The 26,938-nt window shown below is 32.6% G+C and overlaps 2 protein-coding genes across 3 annotated transcripts in view; one reads left to right on the top strand and one right to left on the bottom strand.

The window, feature by feature from the left end:
- Positions 1–14,338, bottom strand: part of LOC138308072 (interferon-induced protein 44-like) — a 78,436-nt gene extending 64,098 nt beyond the window's left edge. Inside the window, exons 1-2 of the mRNA XM_069249020.1 lie at positions 14,190–14,338; positions 13,745–13,793 (exon numbers count right to left, since the gene is read on the bottom strand). The gene's annotated coding sequence lies outside the window, so the exon portion shown is untranslated. The remainder of the gene's footprint in view (positions 1–13,744; positions 13,794–14,189) is intronic.
- A 184-nt stretch (positions 14,339–14,522) lies between these two features.
- Positions 14,523–20,409, top strand: LOC138307525 (uncharacterized). Of its 2 annotated transcripts, XM_069248321.1 has the most exons (4): positions 14,523–14,809; positions 17,682–17,873; positions 18,968–19,025; positions 19,787–20,409. In XM_069248321.1, exons 1-4 carry the CDS (start codon positions 14,722–14,724, stop codon positions 19,923–19,925), a joined length of 477 nt encoding a protein of 158 aa, XP_069104422.1. In that variant the 5' UTR covers positions 14,523–14,721; the 3' UTR covers positions 19,926–20,409. The 2 variants fall into 2 exon arrangements, with proteins under 2 accessions (XP_069104422.1, XP_069104421.1); XM_069248320.1 differs by lacking the exon at positions 18,968–19,025 and having other exon boundaries at positions 14,552–14,809.
- The last annotated feature ends 6,529 nt before the right edge of the window (positions 20,410–26,938 follow it).

Genomic DNA, 26,938 nt, shown 5'->3' with positions numbered 1-26,938 from the left:
TAGCTTTTTTATGGATGCGGTTCCTCTGTCTAATTTTTAATCTAATCGTGTTTGTAAACCAAGGCTTATCATTCGGTCGCACTGTAACTATTTTTTGTGGTACATGGTCATTTATTTGTGTGATAATTGTTTCAACTAAAATATTATTAAATTCGTTTACATCATTATTTTGTGAGATAGATATCCAGTCAATATTACTAATGTTATCATTAATCCTATCAATATCAGCACCATCATATTCATATATCATTTTCTTATATGCAGTTTGTTTAAATACTGAATATGATATACAAAAGTTAATAAGACAATGCTCACTGCAAATTGGAGCAAGAACATTTGTATCCCTTATAAGATGATTCTTAATCTGGCATGCAATATATTTGCTTTTCTATTTCCGATAGAATAATAAAAAGGTACTTTCGTAAGATTATTTAGAGACTTTTTCAAAATGTTATATGAAACACTATTTCTAATATTTATATCTAGCTGGTTCCAAAGTCGGATAGTGGATGGAAAATTAGATACGTTTGAGAGCTGGAGACGGAAATTAGGTAAAGTAGTTAGTACTTCGAAGATTATAGGAAGAATTTTCTGAGACTAGTGAGGGTAATATTGAATAGAGGTAGTTGGGTGTAGTTTTGTTATTTATTTTGTAAAATATTGTAGTTTCCTACGGGAACGACAGGACGTACGTGGTTCTAGACCGCATTTCCAAATACAGTGAATTTCTGCTAGCATAAGACGGTAGACACGAAGCAAAAATATTTCCAAACGCAAACTATTATTTCTTATCAGTTATTTGACCTCTTATCAATCAGAAAACCAACAACAACGAAAAAAACAATGTTAACATTATATAACTTCCGTTTATGGCGTTATCAAAATGACTGCCATCTCGAATTTCACTGAATAGTCATAATATTGACATTTTCCCCCCCGAAATAGACAAATAAAGTATCAAAAAGATCACAATAGGACAACAAACACATATCAGAACCAAATCATGCAATATATGTAGTGATTTGTACTCTGGAAATGAGACAATAAGACTTTAAGCTCAAAAATGGTAATTTTTTATACCATTTTTGACCAAATATTTCATATTTGGCTCGACGAAGTAAATATGTTTCCTAACAACAAACTTTTATTCGTAATAAGTTATTTGACCTCTTAACAATCAGAAAACAACAACAGCAGCAAAAATATATAGAAATGCAAAAGAGAATTATTGTTATACCATCATTTGGTTTACAAACATCACCGGGTGCGTATACAGGGATGATTGTTATGTTTTACAAACCGCTGACACTACAGTTTCCTGGTGTCTTAGACTTTCCTAAATATAATATTGGCTATTGACGATTTATATCTCAACAAATTTGAGTATAAAGTTGGCTGAATATATAAGTGGGACTTAAAAATTTCTAAACATAATCCATTTTCATCTTCGAAATTTTGTAGACTAGTAGCGTCTCAAAATTAATTATTCCAGCACAGCGTCAACTAATAGGGTATCAAAGTAAAACTGAGGTAAGCCTGTGTTTCCGTTAATACCATGACACTTTTCGAAATGTTTTATGTTTTTTAGAATTAGCATATCCATTGTTTATTCCCTGTGAATAACGTAAGGAAATGTCAAATGGTTACTACTGTGTCACATATTTCTTTCACTAGTTCTTAATGATAATCATTATCATTATGCGTCCTTTCTCGCCAGAGTGTTATCTTCGATATTGATGAGCTGATGAGCTGATGTGACATCACATGACCAGTTTACAATTGTGGTTCTTGCTTGTGAACTGTCCATGTCCAGTATTAACATCAGGAACATCGGGTTCAGCAATGTGAGAGCTCCTCCTGTTTCCAACCTGGCGATTCCCATATCGTTTGTGATGTTCCAGACTTCCCCGGCATTTCATTTCAACAAATTTTATTGACAAAGATGTTACAAGTCAAATGGATTAAATAACAGGCAAAGCCTATATAAATTCTCTCCAATGGTGGCAAAAGTAATAGTTTAAACTTACATCAATTATAGATATTATATTTAAGTTTTGAAATGAAATTTTACAACAGATAAAGGGAGATAACTCTTTTGCATACTCCATTCACACAACACACATAATACAAATACAGCTATTATTTTAATACAAGAACATGTTATATTACTAATTAGACCAAATGTTACTCAGATATTGACAGACAATGACCAACAGTCCATGTGTATATATATACACTTGTCATTGCTCTCAATACTGTTAAATTTCCTGAAAATAATTGAAAATATACATGTATATACTTTTAATAAGATAAGTGTATGCTGTATATAGAATAAAACAAAGTAACCGTATTAAAACAACCATGCTCAACAAAATACTCCAAGTATATCTTTATCAGAGGATAATTAGAGTAGAATTTATACAACGTTTATTCAAATGTTATTGGTTTTTTTTTTTTTTTTTTTTTTTTTTAAAGAGAATCTTTAAATTTCAAAAGCTTATTTCAAAAACTTATGTCAAAAACTTATGTCATGGCTAATTTAAATCATATAGAGATTAAAACGTCTAGATTTACCTATATATAGGTGAACATCATGAAGTAACTGTCTGTTTATAGTTTTATCACAGTCAGGACAGCCTTGAAGAAGAATATTGATATCAATATGGTTATGATTTGCATAACTACTAATGGAGGTGAACAGGGAAAGTCTATGTTGGTCATATAAAGGACATTCGAGAAAATAGTGGGATATAGTTTCATTTTCAAAAGAACAAGCACAAGATGTATCATCAGCTAGATGGTCAGTATATAGGTGGGAATTAAGATTACTACACAAATTTCTAAGTTGACAAAGAATAATATTAGCTCTTCTATCACCTTCTGTTTTAAAAATTTGGGTTGATTCAATTACAACTGGGACATCTTTATTAAGTTGGTGTTTAAAGACTGAGAGAGAAGGAGAGTTAAAGAGATTGTTATCAGAAGTGTTTATAGTGCGACACATTAGTGGGATGAAACTATCAAAATAATTATTAGTTCTGCATATTGGTGGATTAAATATTCTTGTTTGTCTGAGAGCATAGCCATTATTGTTTTGATTGTTAATGTTATTGAAAGGATTTAGGATATCTTGTAAGTATTGTGGTGATAGGCCATGCATTATTTTGTACATCATTATTAGTTTGTGTTTGTGTCTTCTTACTGATAGTGTTTCCCATCCAAGTTCTGTATAAAGTTTATTGTGAGATGTTCCAGACCTAAGTCCTGTAATAATTCTGGCTGCTTCTAATTGGACAGATTCTAAAAGGTCTTTTGATTGTTGTGTGCAATTATCCCATATTATATCTGCGTATTCTAAGATTGGCCTAATAAATGCTGTGTAAATTTTAATTAATGACTGACGATTTACTTTATTTTTAATGTAACGAAGAATGTTTAATCTACTGTATGCTTTTTCATATATGTTAAGGATATGTTGTTTCCATGATGCATCGTCCTTAAGTGTAAGCCCTAGGTGTTTGTGTTCAGATGTGTCAGTAATTTGATTGTTTTGGAAGTTTATTGGGGGGGGGGCTGTTTTTGTTATGTTTTCTGGAAAATAGTACTGATTTAGTTTTGTTAGGGTTAAATTTGATGTCCCATGTTTTTGCCCATTCACTAATGTTAGAGAGGTCAGTTGTTAGTGCTTGAGCTGCTTGTGCTGGGTTTTCATCTATAATTACGTACAAGGAGGTGTCATCTGCAAAAAGTTTGATATTAGTTGAAAGATTATCAGTGATATCGTTGATGTAGAGGAGGAAAAGAAGAGGCCCGAGTACTGATCCCTGGGGTACCCCAGCATTTACAACCTTAAACTGTGAATAGTAGCCTTCTGTGGTCACTCTTTGTAATCTATCAGATAGGTAATTGTCGAACCATAGAAGTAAATTTCCATTTATTCCATACATCTGGAGTTTATGTAAAAGACCTTTATGCCATACTCTGTCAAAAGCTTTACTTATATCACAAAAAATAAATCGAAGTTCCTTACCCTGGTCCATATTGCTAACAATTTCATTATAAATAAACAATAGTTGATTAACAGTGGAATCACCTGGTATGAAGCCAGACTGATGCTTAGATAATATAGAGTTGTCCATAAGATAGTTGTAGAGATATTTAAATACTATTTTTTCCCATTAATTTACTGAAACAAGAGGTTATCGAGATAGGTCTATAATTTTTAACATCATTAGATGACCCATTCCCTTTATATATAGCATTTACATTTGATTGTTTCCAACTAATTGGAATTATTCCTGAATCCAGAGTTTTATTAAATAGAAGACTGAGAGGGAGAATAAGTGAGTTACACAAATGTTTTACTATTTTAGGAACTATACCGTCTGGTCCAGGGGGTTTATTTACATTAAGATTACTAATTTGGTCAGATACATCTTGTTGAGTGATTTGAATATTAGTAAGTGAGTAAGGTATATAGGGCTGTGCTAACTGAGGTAATTCAAGGTTTGGTGAAGATGTAGAAATATTACTAAAATGATTATTCAGGATTTCTGCTTTATCAATAGGATGATTGATGGTTTGATTATCAGATTCAAGAGGTGGAATAGAAGAGGATTTATTAGTGAAGTTAGTAATAGATTTTGCTATCTTCCACCATTTGTCTGGAGGGACTGAGTTTTCATTTAGACAATTTTCAAGCTTTTTGATGTAGTTTTTTTTAGCCACACGGATCAAGGCAATTGTTTCATTCCTAAGATAACGAAATCGTTCCCAGTAGTGGGGGGTATTAATTATTTTAGCTTTTCTATGTATTCTATTGCGTTGTCTCATTTTTAATCTGATGGTATTATTCATCCAGGGCTTATCATTTGGGCGCACAGTAATAATTTTGGTCGGAATGAAACTGTTGACTTGTTCGGTGATTGAGTCTATAATAAATGAGTTAAATGTGTCTGGGTCTTGAAGTGTTGATAAGTTCAACCAGTCAATATTAAGGAGAGCATTATTCATACTTTCAAAATCAGCTTCGTCATATTTTAATATAGTTTTTTTATAAGTCACCTGTTTAAAAACAGTAAGAGAAATTTGAGCATGAACTGATGAATGGTCACTACAGAATGGTGGTGATACAAAAGTATTAGTTATTAGGTTGGGGTTGTTTGTAAGGATAATATCAATGGAAGTGGCACTATCAGGTGTTATTCTTGTAGGTTCATTGATAAGGCTAGCAAGGTTATGTTTAATAAGGAGTCTTGATAAATGATCATTTAGTGGTAAATTTAGCATATCAACATTAATATCACCTGTAAGTATAACATCTAGTGAAGTATCAGTAGCTCTAGTTAATGTATCGTCAAGTTTATCCCAGTAATCAATATTACTATCAGGTCTATATATACAGCCAAGGAGAAATTTATGATTATTTATTAGAACCTCTAACCAGAGTAACTCAACATCATCTCTTTCCAAATCCCTTCTTCTCTTCAACACGACAGTATTTTTATAATAAACAATAACCCCACCCCCCGGCCCAGTTGTTCTATCCTTTCTGTAAGGAGCGACATTAAATGGTTGCATTTGAATGTCATTATCAGATATCATAGGATTTAAGTGAGATTCAGTTATACATACAATGTCATTATCTTCTAGCTCTACTTCGATCAGAGAGGTTTTATTTCTAAGTGACCGTGCATTTAAGTGAACAAGATTTAGATTCTGTAATGGTCCAGGATTACTCTCTATGTCATTACAACAGGATAATATTATAAGAAGTGAAATCAGTAGATAAAAAATGTTAATAATATAAATATTTATCATTAAAAAATTAAAGTGATAAAAAAAGCCATGACATATTTCCTTAACGATATCTTGGAGTTTAGAGAAATGCCAGCGATTGAAATAGATCGTAGTCCAGAAAATCTGGACATCAATAATATTTACGTTACCCATTATCGATGATGAAAGAGTGGATAGGACAGGACTGATCAATCACCCGGCTATTAGAAGATTCCTCTGGCAGGACATAGAAGCAACAGTTGAGCATGGATGTAGGATACCAATATGAAAGACAGGACAGTACAACTTTCACACACACACACACAAAATATAAACACATTATACAACAATAAACGGAAACGGAAGTGACTCATCAAGGTGCTTGAAACGCTTGAAATCATAGGATCTCGACGATGCTTCATATTGTTTGAATAAATATTATTGATTTGTTAAATTTTAGTTTAAATATTGTTAAAAAGTTACAGGTTTGCAAATATTGATGTGATTAAAGTATAAGACCCACATATAGTGGAATTGTAAGTGAAAAATATAGGGTTATACATGATAATGACGTGACGAACACTCCAAGCCCCTGTGATCCTAGTCTGGTCGCCTGTCTTTAGCTATATTAGGCGATACATACAAAATACAAACGTGAGCTACATATTTATCATAGAGGAACAATTTTGTTAACCAGAGAGCTGAACAAGTGACACTATTATAAATAAAAGCTAAGCCGGACAACAAAAACAGCTCGGCAGCGTTGTATTCGCGCACGCAAAAAGTGATTGTTATGATGAGCTAGTGCCCGTGTACATGTGTACTTGCCATTTATGTGAGAGGGAAAGTATGTTTAAAACGGATTATGTGTATAGAAATTACAGGATTTATAAAATTCGTTTCACGGTGAGTTACATCTGTACATATGTAATGTACCTTTTAAATATTGTTTAAAGGAAAATAGAAATAACTGCAGGTCACGCCCGCATTACAAATGTAGTATAGTTTGTAATCATAGCCCGGGGAAGAATGGCGAGCTTTTTTAATAAATAAAAATAATTGAGTAAATCAATATAAATTCATAAAACTCGTTTTATGCTTCATGGAAGCGTTTTTTTTTTTTTTTTTTTTTTTTTTTTTACCATTACACACGTATATAATGAAGTACCGGTTACAATACAATATTTGAGGTACATGTAGATAAATTGTATATATTAGTGAGATGACAAAAACACGGGGCATTTATCTAGATTCCATACATAAAATGGTACAATGCTATATGGTATACCATTACAGAGAAGTTTTCGGATACATTTTTTTGGTGATATGATAATGTATAAGTTAATATTAATATATCCTTATATTATTTTACAATCATATACACTGTATGTATAATTATACAGTCTGTTTGTACATATAAATATACACTTGTCTTGTAGATGTGTCGTCATTTACACCAATATACAATACGGAATATGTGTACCTTATATATTTTACCTACATAAAATACGCCATACATGAAATGATGTATACTGCAAGTACGTTGTATAAAAACATTAAATGTTGAGATATTCTCAGCTGACACAACAAATAATTTATAGATTTAGTGATTAGTCAACTTATATACATTTGTATTTCTATTACTGAAATACAGTCTTTATGTACATGTACATGCATACTCAACATTTGCGAATTATATGAGACGCACTTTAGAAAAAAATGCACCACGTCTAACGGTGAATATATATTATATTATGCAGGTCAATAATTTGCATTGAACAATTGCTATCATGAGTAGTAAGGGAAATTTTTGGTTAGTTATTGGGTATATAAATATATCGTGAGCTCATAAAACCCGTAGTATTTTTAGAAGAATTTCATTAAACATCAATAATTGCATCAGAAAGATAGGAGAGAGCTGTATATACATATATACACATATATATTCAATCATATATTGTATGGACCATTATATACATTACATTAGCAATACTGTATCTTCAAAGAATGACACAAAACAGACTTATATCCATACCAAGTATGTACAGATTTGAATAGATGCTGAGAATTATAACAAGTACAAAAAGAGATGCATATTACATATACTATGTAAAAAGACAGTTATTTATCCTTGGAGAGAGAGTCAAACCGATTAGCTGAGGTGGTTGGAGCTGGGGTACCAGACCTAGGATGATGTTTAGGTTTACGCTGTCCCTGTTTGGAGGCTAATGTTCTAATATGGGATAGCTGATCATGATCGCGTCGCTGGTCCTGTTGAGGAGGGTCCGGGTAGGAATCTAACTCACTAAGAAGACTTCCCCGGCATGATGGAAAAGACAACAAGTCCACATTCTGCGAAGGTTTGAGTTGGTTCACCTTAATTCGTATGAAGCACAATCCCTCATTCTTGTGAACCCTCAGTGACCATAGATTTTCAACAAAATTTTATTTCAACAAGTTAAAATCGAACAACAGGCAGTGCCTATGTAAGTTCTCTCCCTGGTAACAAAATATATATATACAAATGACACAAAGGAGTATTTGAAAGCATTTGAAAGTATATGTTTCATAAGTCATGACAATATATCATATATTATTAATGAGATTATAGATAGTAATTTTGTTTTTCAAAAAGTATAATAATAAAGAAATGAGAATGCAGCAGCCATGAGGAAATTACCTTCACCCACCAGATACAGACCAGAAAGTCCATGTGGCTAATAAGCCGATGGTCATCCACCAATGGGATTAAGAAATTCCACCATGGCTGCTGCATTCATGTATATGATTTAAAAGATAAAATGTTGCAGAATATTGAGATAAAGTTTGGTCTAAATTTATACTTGTCATGACACATGCATTAATTTTAACAATTACCTAAACAGATATGTAGTTAAGATAAATGTATCAATCATATATTTTAAATAGTATGACAATTTATATAATAATACGTAAAATTTACAACTAATAAATGATAAATGATAAATGCCCATCGGAACAGATGCTATTATAGAAGTGTTTTTCAGAACACTAATTTTATTAATTAAGGTATGGTATCTTTAACCACGATTAGTTAATCAATTCTTCAAAGTTATTGATGAATCATACAATTAGAAGTACAAAAGGAAGAATCAATAAGTAAAAACAATTATGATGGTGGTTATATGTTATGAAATCTATTAGTAGCCCTTACAAAATCTAGTGTACACTGAAAGATATTCAAGTTTGTTTCATTATTACAATCATTACAGCCAGACAATAGTATTTGAAGGTCAAAATGGTTATGAGTAAAATTTATTAACTAATTCTGGAGAGTTCTGCGCTGTTCATTGTATTTACTACAGGAGAAGAAGTAATGTTCAGTGGTTTCATATGCATTACCACACTCGCACAATGGTGATTCTGCTAAGTGATCATTATAAAGATCAAAGTTTAAATTACTACAGCAGTTCCGTAATTGACATATCAGAATATTATCTTTCCTTTTGCCTGAATTTAAAAAAGTTTTGTACTTAGCATTATCTGTGGGTGTGATATCACTAATATTCTGGTTTAGAAGTTTTTTTTAGATTGGTTAAAGGGACAATTCACTCCGGCTAATTCTTTTACATAACCAAGAAGCAAAATATAGCATAAACGTATTGTTCTACATTTCTTATGAAACATATAACGTAAAACATTGACCAAATCCACGACATTGTTAAGTATTTTAATTAATATCGCTGAAATATCAAATCGTGGATCAATACGATTAAGCAGGTACAATATGGACGCTGTACCCATACCCGAGCCAAAGTCACGCACGTTAAACAAATGAACTACATAACCACTGAGAAGGTGATAAAATGATTTTTTAGGCAAGACAATTCACCTAATAAGGTAAACATACTACTGTCAGAGCGATCTGAGCAGTTTTAGACAAAAGTTGCATTACTCTACGAGCAAGGGACAGGGTTCGGCATACAAGAAGTTCGACCACAGTGTGTAATGGCGGACAGCGAGCGAGTTTGAACATTTCACACACATGTCACCACCATTGGCTTTTCAGGCATATCACAGTAAAACCGACTGGTCTAATTTCCATTAGAACTGAGTTTGTTCCGAAATATGTACAAATTTTAATGTTCTTTAGACTGAATTGTCCCTTTAATAGAGGAAATATGTACAAATTTTAATGTTCTTTAGACTGAATTGTCCCTTTAATAGAGGTGATATTGGTTAAATCAAATCTAAGTGCAAGTTCATTATATTCTTTCAGAGTTTTTGGAATAAAACTATTAGCATAAATGGTAGATCTACTAAAAGGAATTGCAAATAATCTTTCATTTCTTAACAAATATGGGTTTTCATTATTAAAAAAGTGTTGTTCAATTAATTCGTTTAGATAGGAGGGAGCAGTTCCTGATAAAATTTTATAAAGAAGGACAAGTCTATGTTTTTTGCGCCTTGTGGCAAGTGTATCCCAGCCAAGTTCTGAGTAAGGTTTATAATGAGATGTTCCCTTACGCAGTCCAGTGATAATTCGGGCAGCCTCTATTTGAATAGATTCAAGAAGTAATGCTTCCTGTTGTGTACAATTATCAAACAAGATATCACCATATTCTAATATTGGTCTAATATATGAAACATAAATATTAGTTAAAGATTTTCGACTCAATTTATATTTAACAGTTTTTAAAAGGTTTATACGATTACAAGTTTTTTTGTATTTGTAGTGAATATGGTGGTGCCATTTACCATCCTCAGAAAGAAATAAGCCTAGATGTTTGTGGTTTTTGACATTTTTGATAACCTCATTTTGGAATAAGACATCTGGACATATAATATTTCTTTTGCGACTGAAAGTAAGCGATTCTGTTTTATCTGGGTTGAATTTAATATCCCATTTTTTAGACCATTTATCTATATTTTCAAGGTCCTCAGATAAACTAAAGCAGAAATGTCTGTGACCTTAAAAAGAGAGGTATCATCTGCAAACAGTCTTTTATCATTTGTTATACAATCAGTTATGTCATTTATATAGATTAGAAAAAGAAATCATAGTGACCATAGATGACACAATTCTTTGAGGTCATAAATGCGGTCTGCATTAGAGATTTTTTTCTGGAGAGTCTTCAATGGTGTCTCCAAGCATACACCAGATGTGACAAAACCAGCGCCTTCAAGGGAGAGGGAAAAGTCAGACCAATGAAAAACATGAACTCATTAATGATCTCGAGGATATCACCTGTGCCATCTATGGCCGTACAATTGTCCACAAGGTTGATGAATTGTGCTTCATACGAATTATGGAGCTATGTGCTAAGGAGAACCAATTCCACCATCCGAAGAATGTTGATCTGGTGTAATTCCCATTATGTTGGAGAAGTCTGGAACAGCATATACGATATGTTAGAATCTGAAGGAGATCCCACATCCCTGAACCTGTTGTTCCTGATATGGCCACGGACATGTCATCAAAGATGACTGGCTAGAACAGCACTGATAATGAATTGGACACTGATATCTCGATTACTCTGATTCGGACTGCATGTACCAGCTAGAGTCATTTTAGTGGATAGAACAATGAGGTGAGAAAGCACCCACAATGATAATGGTTATCATTGAGAACCAAGGAAAGAAATATGTGACATTATAGTAATCATCTGATATTTTGATAATGCTATGCATAGGAAATAAACATGAACATGGATTATGTTGGTAAATTTTGAAGATAGGGAGCTAAGATTTGTCCCACCTAGATATTCTGTCAAATCTAAACTCATGTTTTCTACTTATAAATCGCTAATAGTCAATGTACTATCTAAGGAAATCATGATACACAAGGAAACTGTAGTGTCAGCGGTTTGGGAAACCTATCAATGATATGCCCTGTATACGTACCCGGTGTTTTGTAAACCAAATGATGGTATAACAATAATTATCTTTTGCATTTTTATATGATTTTGCTGTTGTGTTGTTTTGACTGCTTGATAGGTCAAATAATTGATTCCGATAATAGTTCTATTGTGATCATTTTGGTACTTTATTTGTGTACTTCGGTCGAAAAATGTCAATGTTATGATTATTTTTCACTTTCAGTGAAATTCGAAACGGCGGCCATTTTGGTGACGTCATAACCGGAACTTATACAATGTTAAACATTGTTTTTTTCGTTGTTGTTTATTTCAATGATTGATAAGAGGACAAATAACGGATAAGAAATAATAGATTGCTGTTTGGAGACATTTTTGATGTGTAAAGCCAAATATGAAAAAAATTGCTAAAAAATTACCATTTTTTAACTTAAAATCCATTTTTTTTTCATTTCCTGCGTAGAAATCACTACATATAATGGATTGTTTTGTCCTGATATGTATTTGGTGTTCTATTGTGGTCATTTTGATATCTCATTTGTCTACTTCAGTTGAAAAATGTCAATGTTATGACTATTTTTCAAATTTTAGTGAAATTCGACATGGCGGCCATCTTGATTATGTCATAACCGGAAGTTCATCCCAACTTATGCAAGCCTCCTAGCTAATGGCCTAATTTAGCAGTGTAACACACGGAACAACACACAGACATTACAGCGCTGAATTCGTTTATGATATAGACGGCAGATAATGAACTGATTTATTGTCGACAAGTGATCATTGGAACGATACAGCAGAGCAACCTTGTGGGGATATTATGTATGATAACGCAATGATAGAGCAGCATATATTGTATAATGACCAGTTTACAATGGAGACAACCTACTTCACCGGAAGTGATATTGGGCACACAAAAAAATGAAAAAACGCCCGCTTCAAGACAAAAATCAATACAATCAATTACATAAAAGCAATACATCTTCTTAATCTATCGTGCGTCAAAGACAGTGTATTGTTAGAGAATCTATGAAGCTATTAGATATCGTCAAACTAGCTCAGATAATGTAAACACCTCGACACAATATTTTTCGACAACAGGGATATCGGTCACATTTTATTCACCAAAACGTCAGAAATAATGTGTAATATGTAATATAACTAATTTATAATTTCATTCATTATATCTGCTATTGGAGAATCATAGACAGTGCTTTATTAGAAATTATAAAAGTCAAAACGGTCATACTTAGAACTTTGCGGGTAACGGTCTCATCCAAAGTTACGAAAACTGAATATTGCAGTATTGCAAATGTAGTCGTTATTTACGTTTACATGCAACTCCAGTGGATACGCCGCAAAATACTTTTATTGAATTTATCTGATCTTGAAAGACGACTTTTGAACCCACCATCAGCAAATGTTAGGCGAGCTATTCAAATCGCCTTTCATCCATTACTCGTCATCCGTCTGGTCTTTGTTCCTGTTATTTATTTATTGAACATGTTTGTTTTTGTTACTATCTCAGAAAGAACTTAGGGGGTTTAGCTTCCTTCAGTTTAACTTGCAGTGTCATTTTGGTTTTGCATATCCATTTTGGAACAAATCACAGTACAATTTGTATATCGTTGGGTTCTATTTTCATATTTCAATATGTTGCATTTTCTTTAATCTTGGTTCATTTCGCATGTTTTTTTGTTGTTTAAACATTCGTTGTAATTCGCTTTTGCTATTCTTTTCTTTCGCCTTCCTACGAATGCCTAGAATTATAACTGTTAAAGATTACAATAACAGTCGTAATAACGCAAGTCTCTCGGCGCGCGTGCCTGGTACTCCCAGTTCAGAAAAATAACACGGCCGTCAACTGAAGTTAGACTTTGAAGGGATAAAATTAGAGATTACATATAGGGTGGAATGTATTTCGCGAATGAAAAATAGTCATTTTTATATAAGATTGTATCTCCGCAATTCCATTGAAGTCAAACAGAAGGTTTGTTTTACTTCTCAATGTTATTTTTTAAATCATGGAAACGAACAATTTTGTACTTATATTTAAAGCTTACAACTTTGAATCCGGAAGCTGTTAGATAATATAACCGAAGCAAGGTACTCACATGCTTGGCCCATGTCTTCTGGATGTTGAATGTGAACCAGATTTTATAACTGTCCAAAATACAATAATGATAACATATGAACATCTATGTTCCCTAGTTCAAGACGATAATTCTATTCTATCTTTTGCATACGTAAAGATTTGTGAAGAAAAAAACCCGGAATTTATGAAAAAATATTACATTTAGATTAAATCATAACAAGTCACATCATTGTCCGATTTTCATCAAATTTTTGAATTTAAAAAAAAATATAGCAACAGACATACTGTTCAAAGTGTAAATGCAAAATTTCAAAAATTCCTTCAAAAGAGTGAGTCTGGAATGACCAATAATAATATTTATAAGTATTATATTTAATCGTTAGCGGTGGTGGTTGACAAGGCTTTGCTATTTCAGCCATCCAGCTTACATTATACCACAACATCTTAGAATGACGTCTACTTACATTTACAGAAAGGAACCAGCGATAACGGAATAATCCTTAATTTCAGAGGGGATCTGATATCACTGTATGGTGTGTGATATTACCAGGGATGATATCGACTTATAGGAATGTTGATCATAACGCACATCCAATACTGGTGATGTAAGTGATATCATGTGACTGATAATACAATGTATGTAATTCCACCTACCTGTAAAGTTTCAGAAAAGTACAGCATCCAAAACAGATGGATACAACTAGAGTAAAATATTATTATACAGTTAGATATCAACTGCGTTGGTATGCTATTGTGAGCCAGTGTTTAAAACCCCATTGGACTCCGTTTATCAGACCACAACACAGTGTTGACTGATTACGTGCCTAACAAACGTCATGGTGCCGATGGGGTATTGTAACACCAGTCCTTTGAATTATTAGCCAATGCAAATCACTGATAAACAACGAAGAAGAAATGTTGTGTGCTAACGTTGTACTAGTCTGAGATCCATATTAGCATTTCCAAAAAAGCACATTGCTTAACTCCTCATGCGATATGGTAGTACGTGACATTCTCGGGATGAGCCGTTGGATATGGAACAACTGTTTGATGCCTATATACAACTGGCGGATCGAAAAAGAAGGTAACTAAACTATTATACACTACCTGAAACCTGAAACTAAAGAGTGAAATCCTAATTTAATTAACTAACATTATGATAACAAATAATACAATGTTGTTTTTAAATATTAATGACCTATTTTGTTTTGATGAATGCTCCACAAAGTAAACATCGATATTCTTATGCATATATTTTTAAGCGTCGTTCAAATATTCAATTTCCACAAAAAATCACCTTAAATATATATGAATAGAATACGTCAACGTGCTTGTCTAAAAATACTCCCAGTCTGTATATCCCCGGATGATCACCAGGTAAACCTGACCGACACCGCTAGGGAATTAGGTTTATTTGATATTAACAATATTCATTATAATAAATCAGGTTGTCTTTCGAAAATACAAACGTACTACTTTTATAACTAGGTACTCCATTTTGACAACTTGAAGCACGCATTTGTTCGCAAAAACCATAAAATAGCATAGCATCAATAAGTGGAGAATACCCTATAGATACCTCTGAAACTAGCTGGTGTATTTCGCCATTTTGTTAGCTGCATTATTGTAGCTCAATCGACGTCTAAACAGATAATTGTATTGTCTTTAGAACTACAATTGGTGAACCACAGAGATGTACTGACAGAAACATTGACACGTAAATTAATACCTTTTAATATACAATTGTACATTTTGAACTTTTAAATATCACTTATGCTCGTTTTATTTCAGTGAAAAAGATTGATAAATAATGAAATATTATATTATGAAATAGCGGTTAGCTTGTACTTATTTTTAAATTTCATAATATATACCAATCATAAAAAATACTATTCAAGTTATCTTGAATATCTTCTGAAACCAGAATGATTTTTAAATTTTTCAACGGAATTAATATATTGTAACTTACTTACTTTTTGAGAAAATCAACTTTTTGTGTCCCTGTTTCCTCATACAAATATTCACTGTTACCATACTTGGAAGGTCTTTATCACTACGGTGTTTTTATCAGTTGAAAACAAGCTTTCTAACGCCCTTCGCAGGGTTAAGTTCATTTTCCGATTTTGGAATTAAACCAATTAATTTTCAGCATTACTATCGACATTAGTGGGACATAGAGCTCAGTACCAGACAATAAGAATATACTGCGACAGGAAAATATTACGATGACATTAAAACAATGTTTAATTTCTTTATTTGTTTCCCAATTCTTAATCTGATGATTTGACCCAGAACCATCTAGTGACGTCTCTTTTAGTTTGAGTGAATTAAACGTGAGTCAGTCCCGCCAAACATATTGAAATTGCTTCATTTTTACGATATTAAAACTCTCGTATTGAAGTGTCGTCTTTTTCTTGGCATGTGATTGTATTGCAAAATCATTTCTTGATTGGTACTTATTGTTTTTGTGTATTTCTATATTGCTTCGGTGATATTACACATTGAACAGAATTACAGTAACTGTTTGTGAAGGTTTTAGTTTGGCGCGAGACTTAGGAAAGCTGAGATGACTCGGCAAATCCTCGTCATATAGGCCTAAGTATATTATCATATTTCCTAAGTCTCGCGCCAAAATAAAAACCTGTATTGCATGATACTAATCATGTATTCTCTATATATCCGTCTACATACATGTGCGAGCACTAAACGTAAACACCGTAAGTAATGTATCTTTGATCAAAACAATTTATATATGTCTTCATTAGCAATCAACTAGTTCATATATTTTAAATTATCAAACAGTGCCTCTAGAAAATTTTGATTGTCATTTAGCCCCGCGTTGGCACCTCGTCATTTTATGAACAATTATAAACGATACATGCATAGATGTCGATTACAGCGAAAGAAAGAGGTCGAACGAAATGGAAATATATGTTTGAACATTTATCATTTACATCAACCAGTATTTAAAACACATTATCTACTTAATCTAAACTAATAATTCATTGCAAGTTCCATACACCGCATGCAAGTAGACGTCCTAGATCTATCGTTATTCACCATGCACTCGATCGTAGTCATGTATTATGTACCTAGATATAGCTTTATCTGTTTTCGACAGTTATATTTCTACGAAAATTTGTAATGAACATGTGTACATCATAAAAATAGTCTCAACTACTATTCCGGTACCTTCAAAATGTAATCTTGATCACCTCAATCAAAGCACAGTTGTGTGTGTATGTGTGTGTGAGGGTGTATGTGTGTGTGAGGGTGTGTGTGTGTTATTGTTTTTTAATTAACTAATTAATCATTTAATTGACTAATTGATTTATATATTCATTGGTTTATCTATTTTGTTCTCCCTTGTGTGTATCTTGATTTTTCCAATAATGTATTTTTGTCAAAGAGGTGTATGCATATACATATATTACTGTGCTTGTTCAGATTGCCATTGTTATAATATGTCACATTTATACCTAATACTACACATCGATTATATGTAGGTATATAACAAATTATTATAGTATTTTTCCAATCATACTTTTCTAAAACTCATGTATCACCAGGTTTCCTATTTATAAGAGTTAATATGATTATAATTATCAACCATTCAAATTAAAATTACATCATTTCACATCTGAGAGTCTGTGTTGTTTTTGTTGTTGTTGTTGTTGGTGCTATTTTTGTTTATTTTCTTTTCTTTTTTCTTTTGTAACTGTCTTTTTATCTAATTGTGTGTTGCGTGTGTATGTCTTGTAATATATTTTAAAAATCAATAAAAAAAACAATTAAAAAAATATGTATATAGTGGACACAAAAATTATCAAATTACTTGTGCATTATGGTTGTTGTGACAGGTGAATGTTAAAGACCTAAAGAAGGCAGTATCTAACTCTCTTTATACTGCATTAAGAATACACTGCATGATTCATCTCTGTATTTCTTTCTTTCAGTGTACTTGACCCCCGTTTTGACGGAGGAATCAACCATCAGATCATTATGTGAACCACTACAGTTATTACTTAAAGAAAATAATATTAAAGTCAATGTCAAATTCAATGACGGAAACCATCCTGTTGGTCATGAATGGTTTGCGTATTGCTGTTCTGACAGAGAAGAGGCGGACATACAGACACTTCAAAAATGTAAGTGAATATGCTCTCTTCATGAATTGTGATACAGAAATCCTTCTGTAAATAATTTGTATTAATCGATTAAAGGCCCACTACCTTTCCGGAGCAAAATAAAAAGGTTTCTTAAAAACATTAATAACATCAGAAAATATATGCCGATGGCCTAAGATGAGGTTACAACACCAAGCATATGCAAGATTTCCTGCGTATTATAAGATTACAGTGGAGAGTCATTTCGCTGCTTTGCCGTCTGGAGCAGTGATAGTCAACTACCGCGCGGTATTTAGGACGACGGCGGGAAACATAAGACGACCCGCGTTATGAAAATTATCATTTCATTTAATTTAATCGAATTGTTCAGAAGGTAATACGTGTAGTATTAACGGTAAGTTAATAACTTTTGCGACACTACAAAATTATCTATCTCGTTTTACATTCCCATTTTAAAAATTAAAAGCCGTTTTGGAAAGGTAGTGGGCCTTTAAGGTATTTTCTCTATATCAGCATGACATAACATTACTTTGATACACAATGGTTCTTTATCTGTCCCATTGAAAAAAAGGTTTTAAATGTAACTTCAATTCATTCGCAAATGTCTGATAAAACATATGGTATGACATGAAAGCGTCGAATGCTGACGGCGTCACATTATTGTAGTTTTATAACATCACAGTGTATTGTTCCTAATTCATATATTTAACAATTAAAACATCTTAATTATATCATACTATATAATATAATGTCAAGAAATCAATTCCGATACCGAGTTTTTAATACTTGTACTAAGGCATTGATTGGCATGTATTGGTGTTTAGCATACGTTGGCTGGTCTAGCATTAGCGCATCAAATGCAAAAACAAACATTGTACATTTATTACGATGCGCAAGTGCAATAGTATAAAACACTAACCAATAAGTGTTATTTTGCTTTTATGACAACTATTTCTAACGCAGGCGATATCCTTCCGCGTCGCCAATATCAGCCATTTCGGCACACCTCTGGCAATTGAAACAATTAATACGAAATAGTACAGGTACGCTGTTTAACTGACCTTTCGGTACTTTGAACATCCAAATTCTAAGTTAATATGTTTGTTTTCATTTAGATGGAATTTGTGAGTTTACTTGGCATGTATTAGAGATTTCATTGAACACTATACAAAAGTAAGCAAATTTCATACATTAGAACCTGTTTTGAGAAGAAAAATGAAATACTTCAAAATCTTTGGCAAGCATAGTGAACGTTAGATATGTTGGCGAATGCATTAACTATTTCGTATGTTGATTGTAAATCACTTATTCAATCCCCCTTTAACATTACTTTTAGTAATAATGCTTGTCAACATTTATATCAATGTCCATCTGATATTCATGTCATTAGTAAAATTTTGTCAGTAACTAGTATCAACGTACAATGTAATAATCGGTCATATGGTGTTATATCGTCTTTGTAGAATTTAAAATAATGACCGAGGGATTCTACGCGAGTGATATAACACCATATGGATCTCAACAAAGGTCTAAAATTCATATGTATTATATTACATTTTAAGTTACCAAAATAAGATAGAAGATTCGCTTTACGTATTCAATCTTAAAATAGGCATCATCTGTGAATAATGATCCATCTCTAAAGTCTGAAGGAACTCGATATGATGTTCTCAGCAAAATCATAATACTGGATTATCCTCAGTTCGAAAATCTTGAATCAGATATGGCGTAGAGACAGTAATAATCGATTCAAAATTTAGTGATGTTAAAAAAAAGAGACTGGTGTCAAGTCTACATTCATTTGTGTTCTGTCATCGATTTGAAATGCTGAAAATTGAAAAACGTCCGTAGTGTACGCAACATGTTTGTCTTATACATGTTTACACTTTATGATGACAGCGTACAATACTTATGGTTTTGTTTTTGTTTTCCAGATCGAGAGACAAAGCGTTTAGTGTTGTTCTTCAGAAGAGAGGAAACAGAAATGGACACGAACAACTGTCTATCTGTTATATACTATTGGGAAGATGGTGGCTACAAAGCCAAGTTAATGGGATACAAAAGGGACAGTAACGACAAGTTCTTAAAGGGTGAACCGAAACGTTATATTTACTTTGCCTGGGTGAACAAACCCGTTTTAGGTGTTCTGGTCATTGTCATTTTGTCTTTTTGTTATTTCTGTAGGAGTACCATTTTGTCATTACCAGTTGACAGATTGCACTTCTCGCCGCCAGTTGAACCCTGACCTCCACAAGGAAGATCATGCTTTCTGCTCCCTGGCCAAGACACACCACAGTCTATAAAAAGTGGTAGTTTTGAGTGTTTATTATATATTACTTTTCGTGTGTACATATCTATCTAAATGTACTCGCATATCTTTTAATAAGACAAGACGATGGATGTGAACGCATTATTTGTAACGTGTACAAAGGTGTGGTCAGATTGTATCAAAAGATAAAGGTCTAAACACCAATAATCATCAATTTGTAGTTTATAAGACATTTTGTTATAGCATATGTTTCTGCTGTAAATATGTAAATAAATGTTTTGTAAATTATTCGTTTGTAGTTTGTATAAAAGCGGTGTATATCTAGTTCGTAGTTTACATAATTGGTGAGTTATAAAGTAAAGTTCAACAAGATTTTATTGATTTTACATACATCGAATGGGATGGACATCAGGCTACACCCATTTAAGTCCTTGGTAACATACATGTAGTTGTAATGCCTTATACATTCTGTAATCATTACATTATTATGTATAAGATTCCAAGCGATATTGCCCGTAAAGTAGTTATGTACAGCGACCCATACATTTGGAATTCAGCGTCACAACTGCATTTATTTTATTGTGAAAATAAGTAAAAACACATAAAATGCATATTAGTGCATCACTGGGTTTTATTCAAATTAAATCTATGAAAAAGAATGTCCGTCTGTTTTTGTGTATCTGAGTAAAACCCAAAAATATTATTTAAAGCTTAAATAACATCACTGAATAAATTGCCACCCATGGAACTGTGAATTTACGGTAAATTATGGATTAAATCTTAAAGATTAACTTGAATCAATAGTTATGTTATCAAACTGAAAATATCAGACAACTCTCTAAATAAACCATCTTTACATCGTAACCACTCGACTTCCGCGGCCATCAAAGTCTTTGTTTGTTTGATTGATTAATTAACGTTCTATTACCAGCCAGGGTCATTTAAGGACGGCCTCCCATGTATGCGGCGTGCAGCGTTAATGTAGAGCGATGTGCGTGTTTTGGGAGACTGCGGTATGTTCATGTTGTGTCTTCTTGTATAGTGTAACTGTTGCCCTTTTTATAGTGCTATATCACTAAAACACGCTGCCGAAGACACTAAGCAGCACACCCCACCCGGTCACATTATACTAACAACGGACGAAGCAGTCCCACTTCATGTATGCTGAGCGCTAAGCAGGAGAAGAACCTACCACTTTTATAGACTTTGGTGTGTCTCGGCCAGGGTACATAATCAAGAGCCTACCTCACAGGAGTGAAGCCATCAAAGTCAAAACAACAGCAAACAATTGTAATTATAACAGTTCACATTTCAAATTTATCAGAATAAACAATCTACAATATTGTCTAAGATATAGCGGTAGGCATCAAGAGGAATCTACATATGAAAACTTTAAATTGTATATAGAATCTGTTGTACATTTTAAGAAATAGTGATTATATCAACAAACTTAAATTGTCAAAAATTTGGTAGATGACTTCTTGTTCTTAGTTTAACTATGTCGATTTTGTTAATGCAAGGGTGTAGCACCAAATGGACACCGAATATGAAAAATTGTCGATATACTATTTGTTTGTTTGATCAGTTAATCTCAGTAAACTGTTATGAGAAACGTGATTACAAACTTCAAATGTCAGACTCCAGATGAATGCCTTCGGTAATTTTGTTTAGATATCTGTTGTTTTATATTTTTTAAATATTGCAATGTGCATATAACAAGTAACTAGAAGAATACCAACTGACGAATTTGACTTCTTGTTCTTAGTTTACTATCGATTTTATAATGCAAGGTGTAGCACCAATGGACACCGACATATGAAATTCATCACCATTTATTTTGGTAACATGACACAAGATACTACTCATAGATCGAGTTCCTTTTACCATAAAATTGTTGTTGTACTAGATTCCACTTTCTTAAATCAGAAAGAAGTGTTTTGGAATTGGGTAACAAAATAGAGATTAGAGAAAAGGAATTAGATTACCCGATTGTACTAGGAAAATAAACTGCTGTAATAACTTATCTTTCGTGTTTCGTGTTGAAATAAAATGATTGCACAACTTCGCCCATATGTTGTTGAGACAGGCCTTGGAGTATCTTAAATATAACTATAAATTTGTGTTTTTGATGTCGTTCTGAGAGAGATTTCCAAGGAAGTTCTTTATAAAGTGTATTATGGGAGCTACAATCCCCTTACATTATATAACCCTGGCGGCATCTAAATAAACATACTCTAGCAAATGTTAAGGCTGCTGAGAACAGTTATCCCATAAAACATCTGCATATTCTAAAATAGGTAAAATATATATTATTTATCCCGCAACTGCTGCACATACTGACGGATAACTACTGCTGGATAAACTTGTGCCTTATTCGTCAATACGAAATGCTTTATCTGTCAATACGAAATGCTTATCCGTCATTACGATCACGCGAATTTGTTCCACATTTTTCTAACTTGACCCTGAATATTAATCCTCCGGTTAATGAAATGTCATGCAGTCCTGCTAAAAAGTGACGTCACATTCACCGGAATGACGTAATGACGATTTCGTCTTTTTCTTGGCTCATGACAAAGGCATGTATTGTAAAGTAATTATTTGAAGGGTAACTATTGTGTTTGTAGTATTTGCATATTGTTTCAATGATAGTACACACTGAACACATTTACTGAAACGGTTTGTGAAGACACACATATATTTCCCACAGTAGTAAAAAGGAGTACACTCTCATTCGGTTTAGTGACTGCATCTTTTCCTGTTCATCATAGAAGCGTCTCGCTTCGAGCAAAATCAAGAAAATAACTTGCAATTTGCTTTCGTTTTTAATTCATCTGCAAGGAAATAGTTGCGGGATAAACAACATAAACGGTCAGTATCTTACAATACAAGGTTTATTTTAATGCGATACTTAGGAAAGCCGAGATGACGAGATAAACATCGCATCTCGGCTTCCCAAAATCTCGCACTAAATTAAACCTTGTATTGTAAGATAATAACCGTGAAGTCTCTCTCTCTCTCTCTCTCTCTCTCTCTCTCTCTCTCTCTCTCTCTCAATGTATATATATAAGTATTACGTGAAAGTTTTGATTTTATTGGTTTTTTATAGCTTTCAAGTGTGGCGACAGAAAGCTACAATTTGGCTGGAACGCTTAAAATCATTCTACATGTACAATCCCCGGTCACCGGACGCAATGGCTAAAATCATGCTTGGTGTATATTCTACGCCTAGTCGTAAGGTGTTACTAATGAAAGTATGAAGTGATGACAATAAATCAATAATATATTACCTTGCATCTTTTTATAGTAAATTGATGTCTCAAATATACTGGTTTTAATGTCATCTAGCTTTCCGAGACGGTTTTTGACACTGATAATTTAGCAGAGTCTTAACAATTATTTGCTTACCGGTACATGCAATACTACACCTCTGAACAAACTAATTGAATAAAGCTAATATTAATTTTCATAACACTAGTCGCCTTATGTTTCCCGCCGTCGTCCTAATTACAAAGTGTAATTGACTATCACTAGACGGCAAAACAGTGAAATAAATCTTCATTTAAATTAAAGATTATTGAGGAAATATTGCATTTATTTAGTGTGGGTTAACTTCATCAACGGTCATCGATGGAACATTTTTCTCGAGTTATTATTGTTTCTAAGAAACTTTTAATTTTTGTTTCGGAAAGCCAGTATGTCTTTAAAGTTATCTGCGCCGTAATGTTGATACACATAAGAGCATTTGATATATTATTCACCAGCATCGTTACCCCAACATTTTCAGATTTACTTTACACTTATTATGCATTAGTTTTGATTCTATAAAGAAAAAAATGAGCTCAAAATGCATAACAAGCATATAGGGAGCAGTACAATCATCATTATTATTAATATGACAGTTAAAGCATCTAGCAAAAACATAATAAAACGTAACAAAACTAACTTTATTCTAAAAATCTTTCCCATTTTCTCCAATCATTGACAAATGTTATTATATGTGTTTCACCGTTGGAAGTTGGAATGTATTTTAGTCTTGTACTTAAAAAGAGTTTAAAAGATTCATTGTTAAACGCAAATGGGATTATATGCATCTCTTATATGGATTCAAAATCTGATAGGAACAGCTGAACATTTTCAAAGTCCCATAATGTATGTGCTATAGTTGCAATTTAGGTTTTACACTGATGACAGTAAGGAGTATATACAAGGCCTATTTTAAATATAATCTGTGGTTTAAATGTATTGATTAATTCTAAATTGAAACCACTGCGATTTCTTGCTTCTGGTAATAATAAAAGGAATAATGTACTTTTGTCTCTATTTAAGATTGTCAAATCCTAAAATATCATCCCAATTGATTTTGGGGATGAGGTAATTTAAAATCTTATTGATAAGGAGGGGTATCACCTACGGCATACATTAGGGTCAGCTGCATATTGTATGTTATTAAGAATATCCGATTTTTTACTGCGCTCATGGTAATATCAGAGGTCAAAAGGTGAAAATTAACATTTCCATTACTTCAGTCCTAATTAATTAAATAGTAGAACAGAGAAAACTGACGAAAAATAAAAAAGTAGGTCACAGTGACCTAGTTAAGCATTTATTCTATTTTAGCATTAATTTTTTAAAAATATTTTTGCTGAAAACTAGGAATTTGCAAAGATTTCATAGCTTGAAATTGATGTTAAGTAGTGGATGTGGATCTTGACCTGACCTGCTTAAGATAATTACATCCTAGAGTTACATTGGCTAGGTCATGTACATAAATTAGGTCATATTCAATGAATGGTATGAATTTAGAATGTATAGAAAACCTCAAGTTGCTTCCCTCAGGTTATACACAGTGCAAATAATACACAGGAAAATGTAATGTAAAGATGAGTGATACTTCACTTTTAAACTACAATTGCACAATAATTATCGATTGCTTAAACAAAGTTCTAGAATTATGATAGTTTTTGTCAAAGCATGTTTTAAAAACGAAACATTCACAATAGTGTAATTTGCTCAATTATGACATTATTTTTTTTATAAAAGAAACAAATTATTTATTACGTAGTAAATATGTTTTTATAAATGTAATACGATATTTTATATTAAATGCATTATGTATACATTGTTACAATATATTGTGTATGTAATTCCACTTATATTAAAAGTTTCAGCAAAATACAACTTTTATCAGATTGGTACAATTTAGATATAATAACGCTGGCATACTATGATGATATTCGTGTATTGTAACACTGATTTAAATTGCCCCTTGAATGACAAAAACTAATCAGCCAATAAAAGATTGCACTAGAGCACCAGTCTTACAGTCACATTGTAAAGTTAACGATTCCAACACATTACATATCGTCTCTCTTCACTGGATATGCCAGCCATTGTCTGGATGTGTGGTTGGATATGTTTGCTGACTGTATGTAATGTTTTATATTTGTGTTGTATGTGGATATGGATAAACTGTTGGATACCTATATATAATTGTTTACGTAATTGCTGGGGTCGAATTCGTCGCCTAGATTTGTTTTGTATATGGATACGGAAAAACTGTTTAATGATTATATGTGATAAGTTACGTAATTGCTGGGGTTGGATTCGTCAACGCCTGTGCTGTATCAGAAACAGTGAAGGTAAGTAACCAAAATTACACTGCAATAAAACTGAAGCTTAAAATCAGTAAATAACAAATATGACACATTTTCCCCAACTGATAAACATATCTAAATCCACCACTGAAAAGGCTACAGAAAAACAGTCACTACAGATTGAGTTTGAGGGTTTCGTACCAGCCAGCCAGTATATATACATGTACTAGATATATATTAATAAACAACATACCTGTATTGGACACATATATGTTTTTTACTTTGCATTATTTAAGACCTATTTATGTCAATATATTTCTGTGATGTATATTTATATAATTATTATTATTTAAAAGAATGTTTCGATGAGGCTTTCAAATAAAACGGATAATTCCAGAAATAAAAAGATAACTCATGTAATGATACTAATATTGAAAGTAATATCGTATGCATTATCTAATTACTGACTCGACATGGCAACGGATTACCTGTGATATTACAATATCCGTCAATGTGCGTTTGTAATATATGTATTGAATTCTTTGTTTTCGTCGGCTTTGACGTTGTAACTGTATAATTCCACACCCTTAAATCTGACTGTGCATTAAGATATGAAAAACGTGTATACAGTGTAGTATATCTCAGAACATTTGTGTGGAATTCTGTCTATATCAAAAACACTATTCGGAACAACAAGTTGATTTATTTTCTTTTTCCACTATTTATATTTTGTAAAAAAGAAATGATCATATTTTACTTTTATAATAAATTTCTTTCCTGAATATATAGATCGAGAAAAAAAATCTTGCCATAATCACAATCTAAGACTAAGTAGAGAATACTGAAGATACTTCTGTAAACATTTTTATATAAATAACATTTCAATAAATCTCCAACACAGTGGCACATGTTTTGTAGTGTCTTTGAAAGAAAAAAATTAAGAAGAGCAAATGTATCTGCTTCAGTGATACAATGTCGCCTGCCCGATCACGCTGGTTTTCTGCCACTCTACTTTACAAAACTTTACTCCCACCCCTCGTGCGCTTTCATCAGGATCATCGAAAGTGATTTATATAAATTATATAACTTGTTACCCATTCGATATCATATATTATAAATCTCTTACATACGGGTATATATATATATATGATAGAGGTATTCCACCATCGGGGTAAAAGCCGAGGGTTGTCTATCCTATATATATATACATATGTGAGAGT

The sequence above is a fragment of the Argopecten irradians genome, chromosome 14 (assembly GCF_041381155.1).
Source record: "Argopecten irradians isolate NY chromosome 14, Ai_NY, whole genome shotgun sequence".
NCBI lineage: Eukaryota > Metazoa > Mollusca > Bivalvia > Pectinida > Pectinidae > Argopecten > Argopecten irradians.
This window is presented reverse-complemented; position numbering and strand designations above follow the sequence as displayed.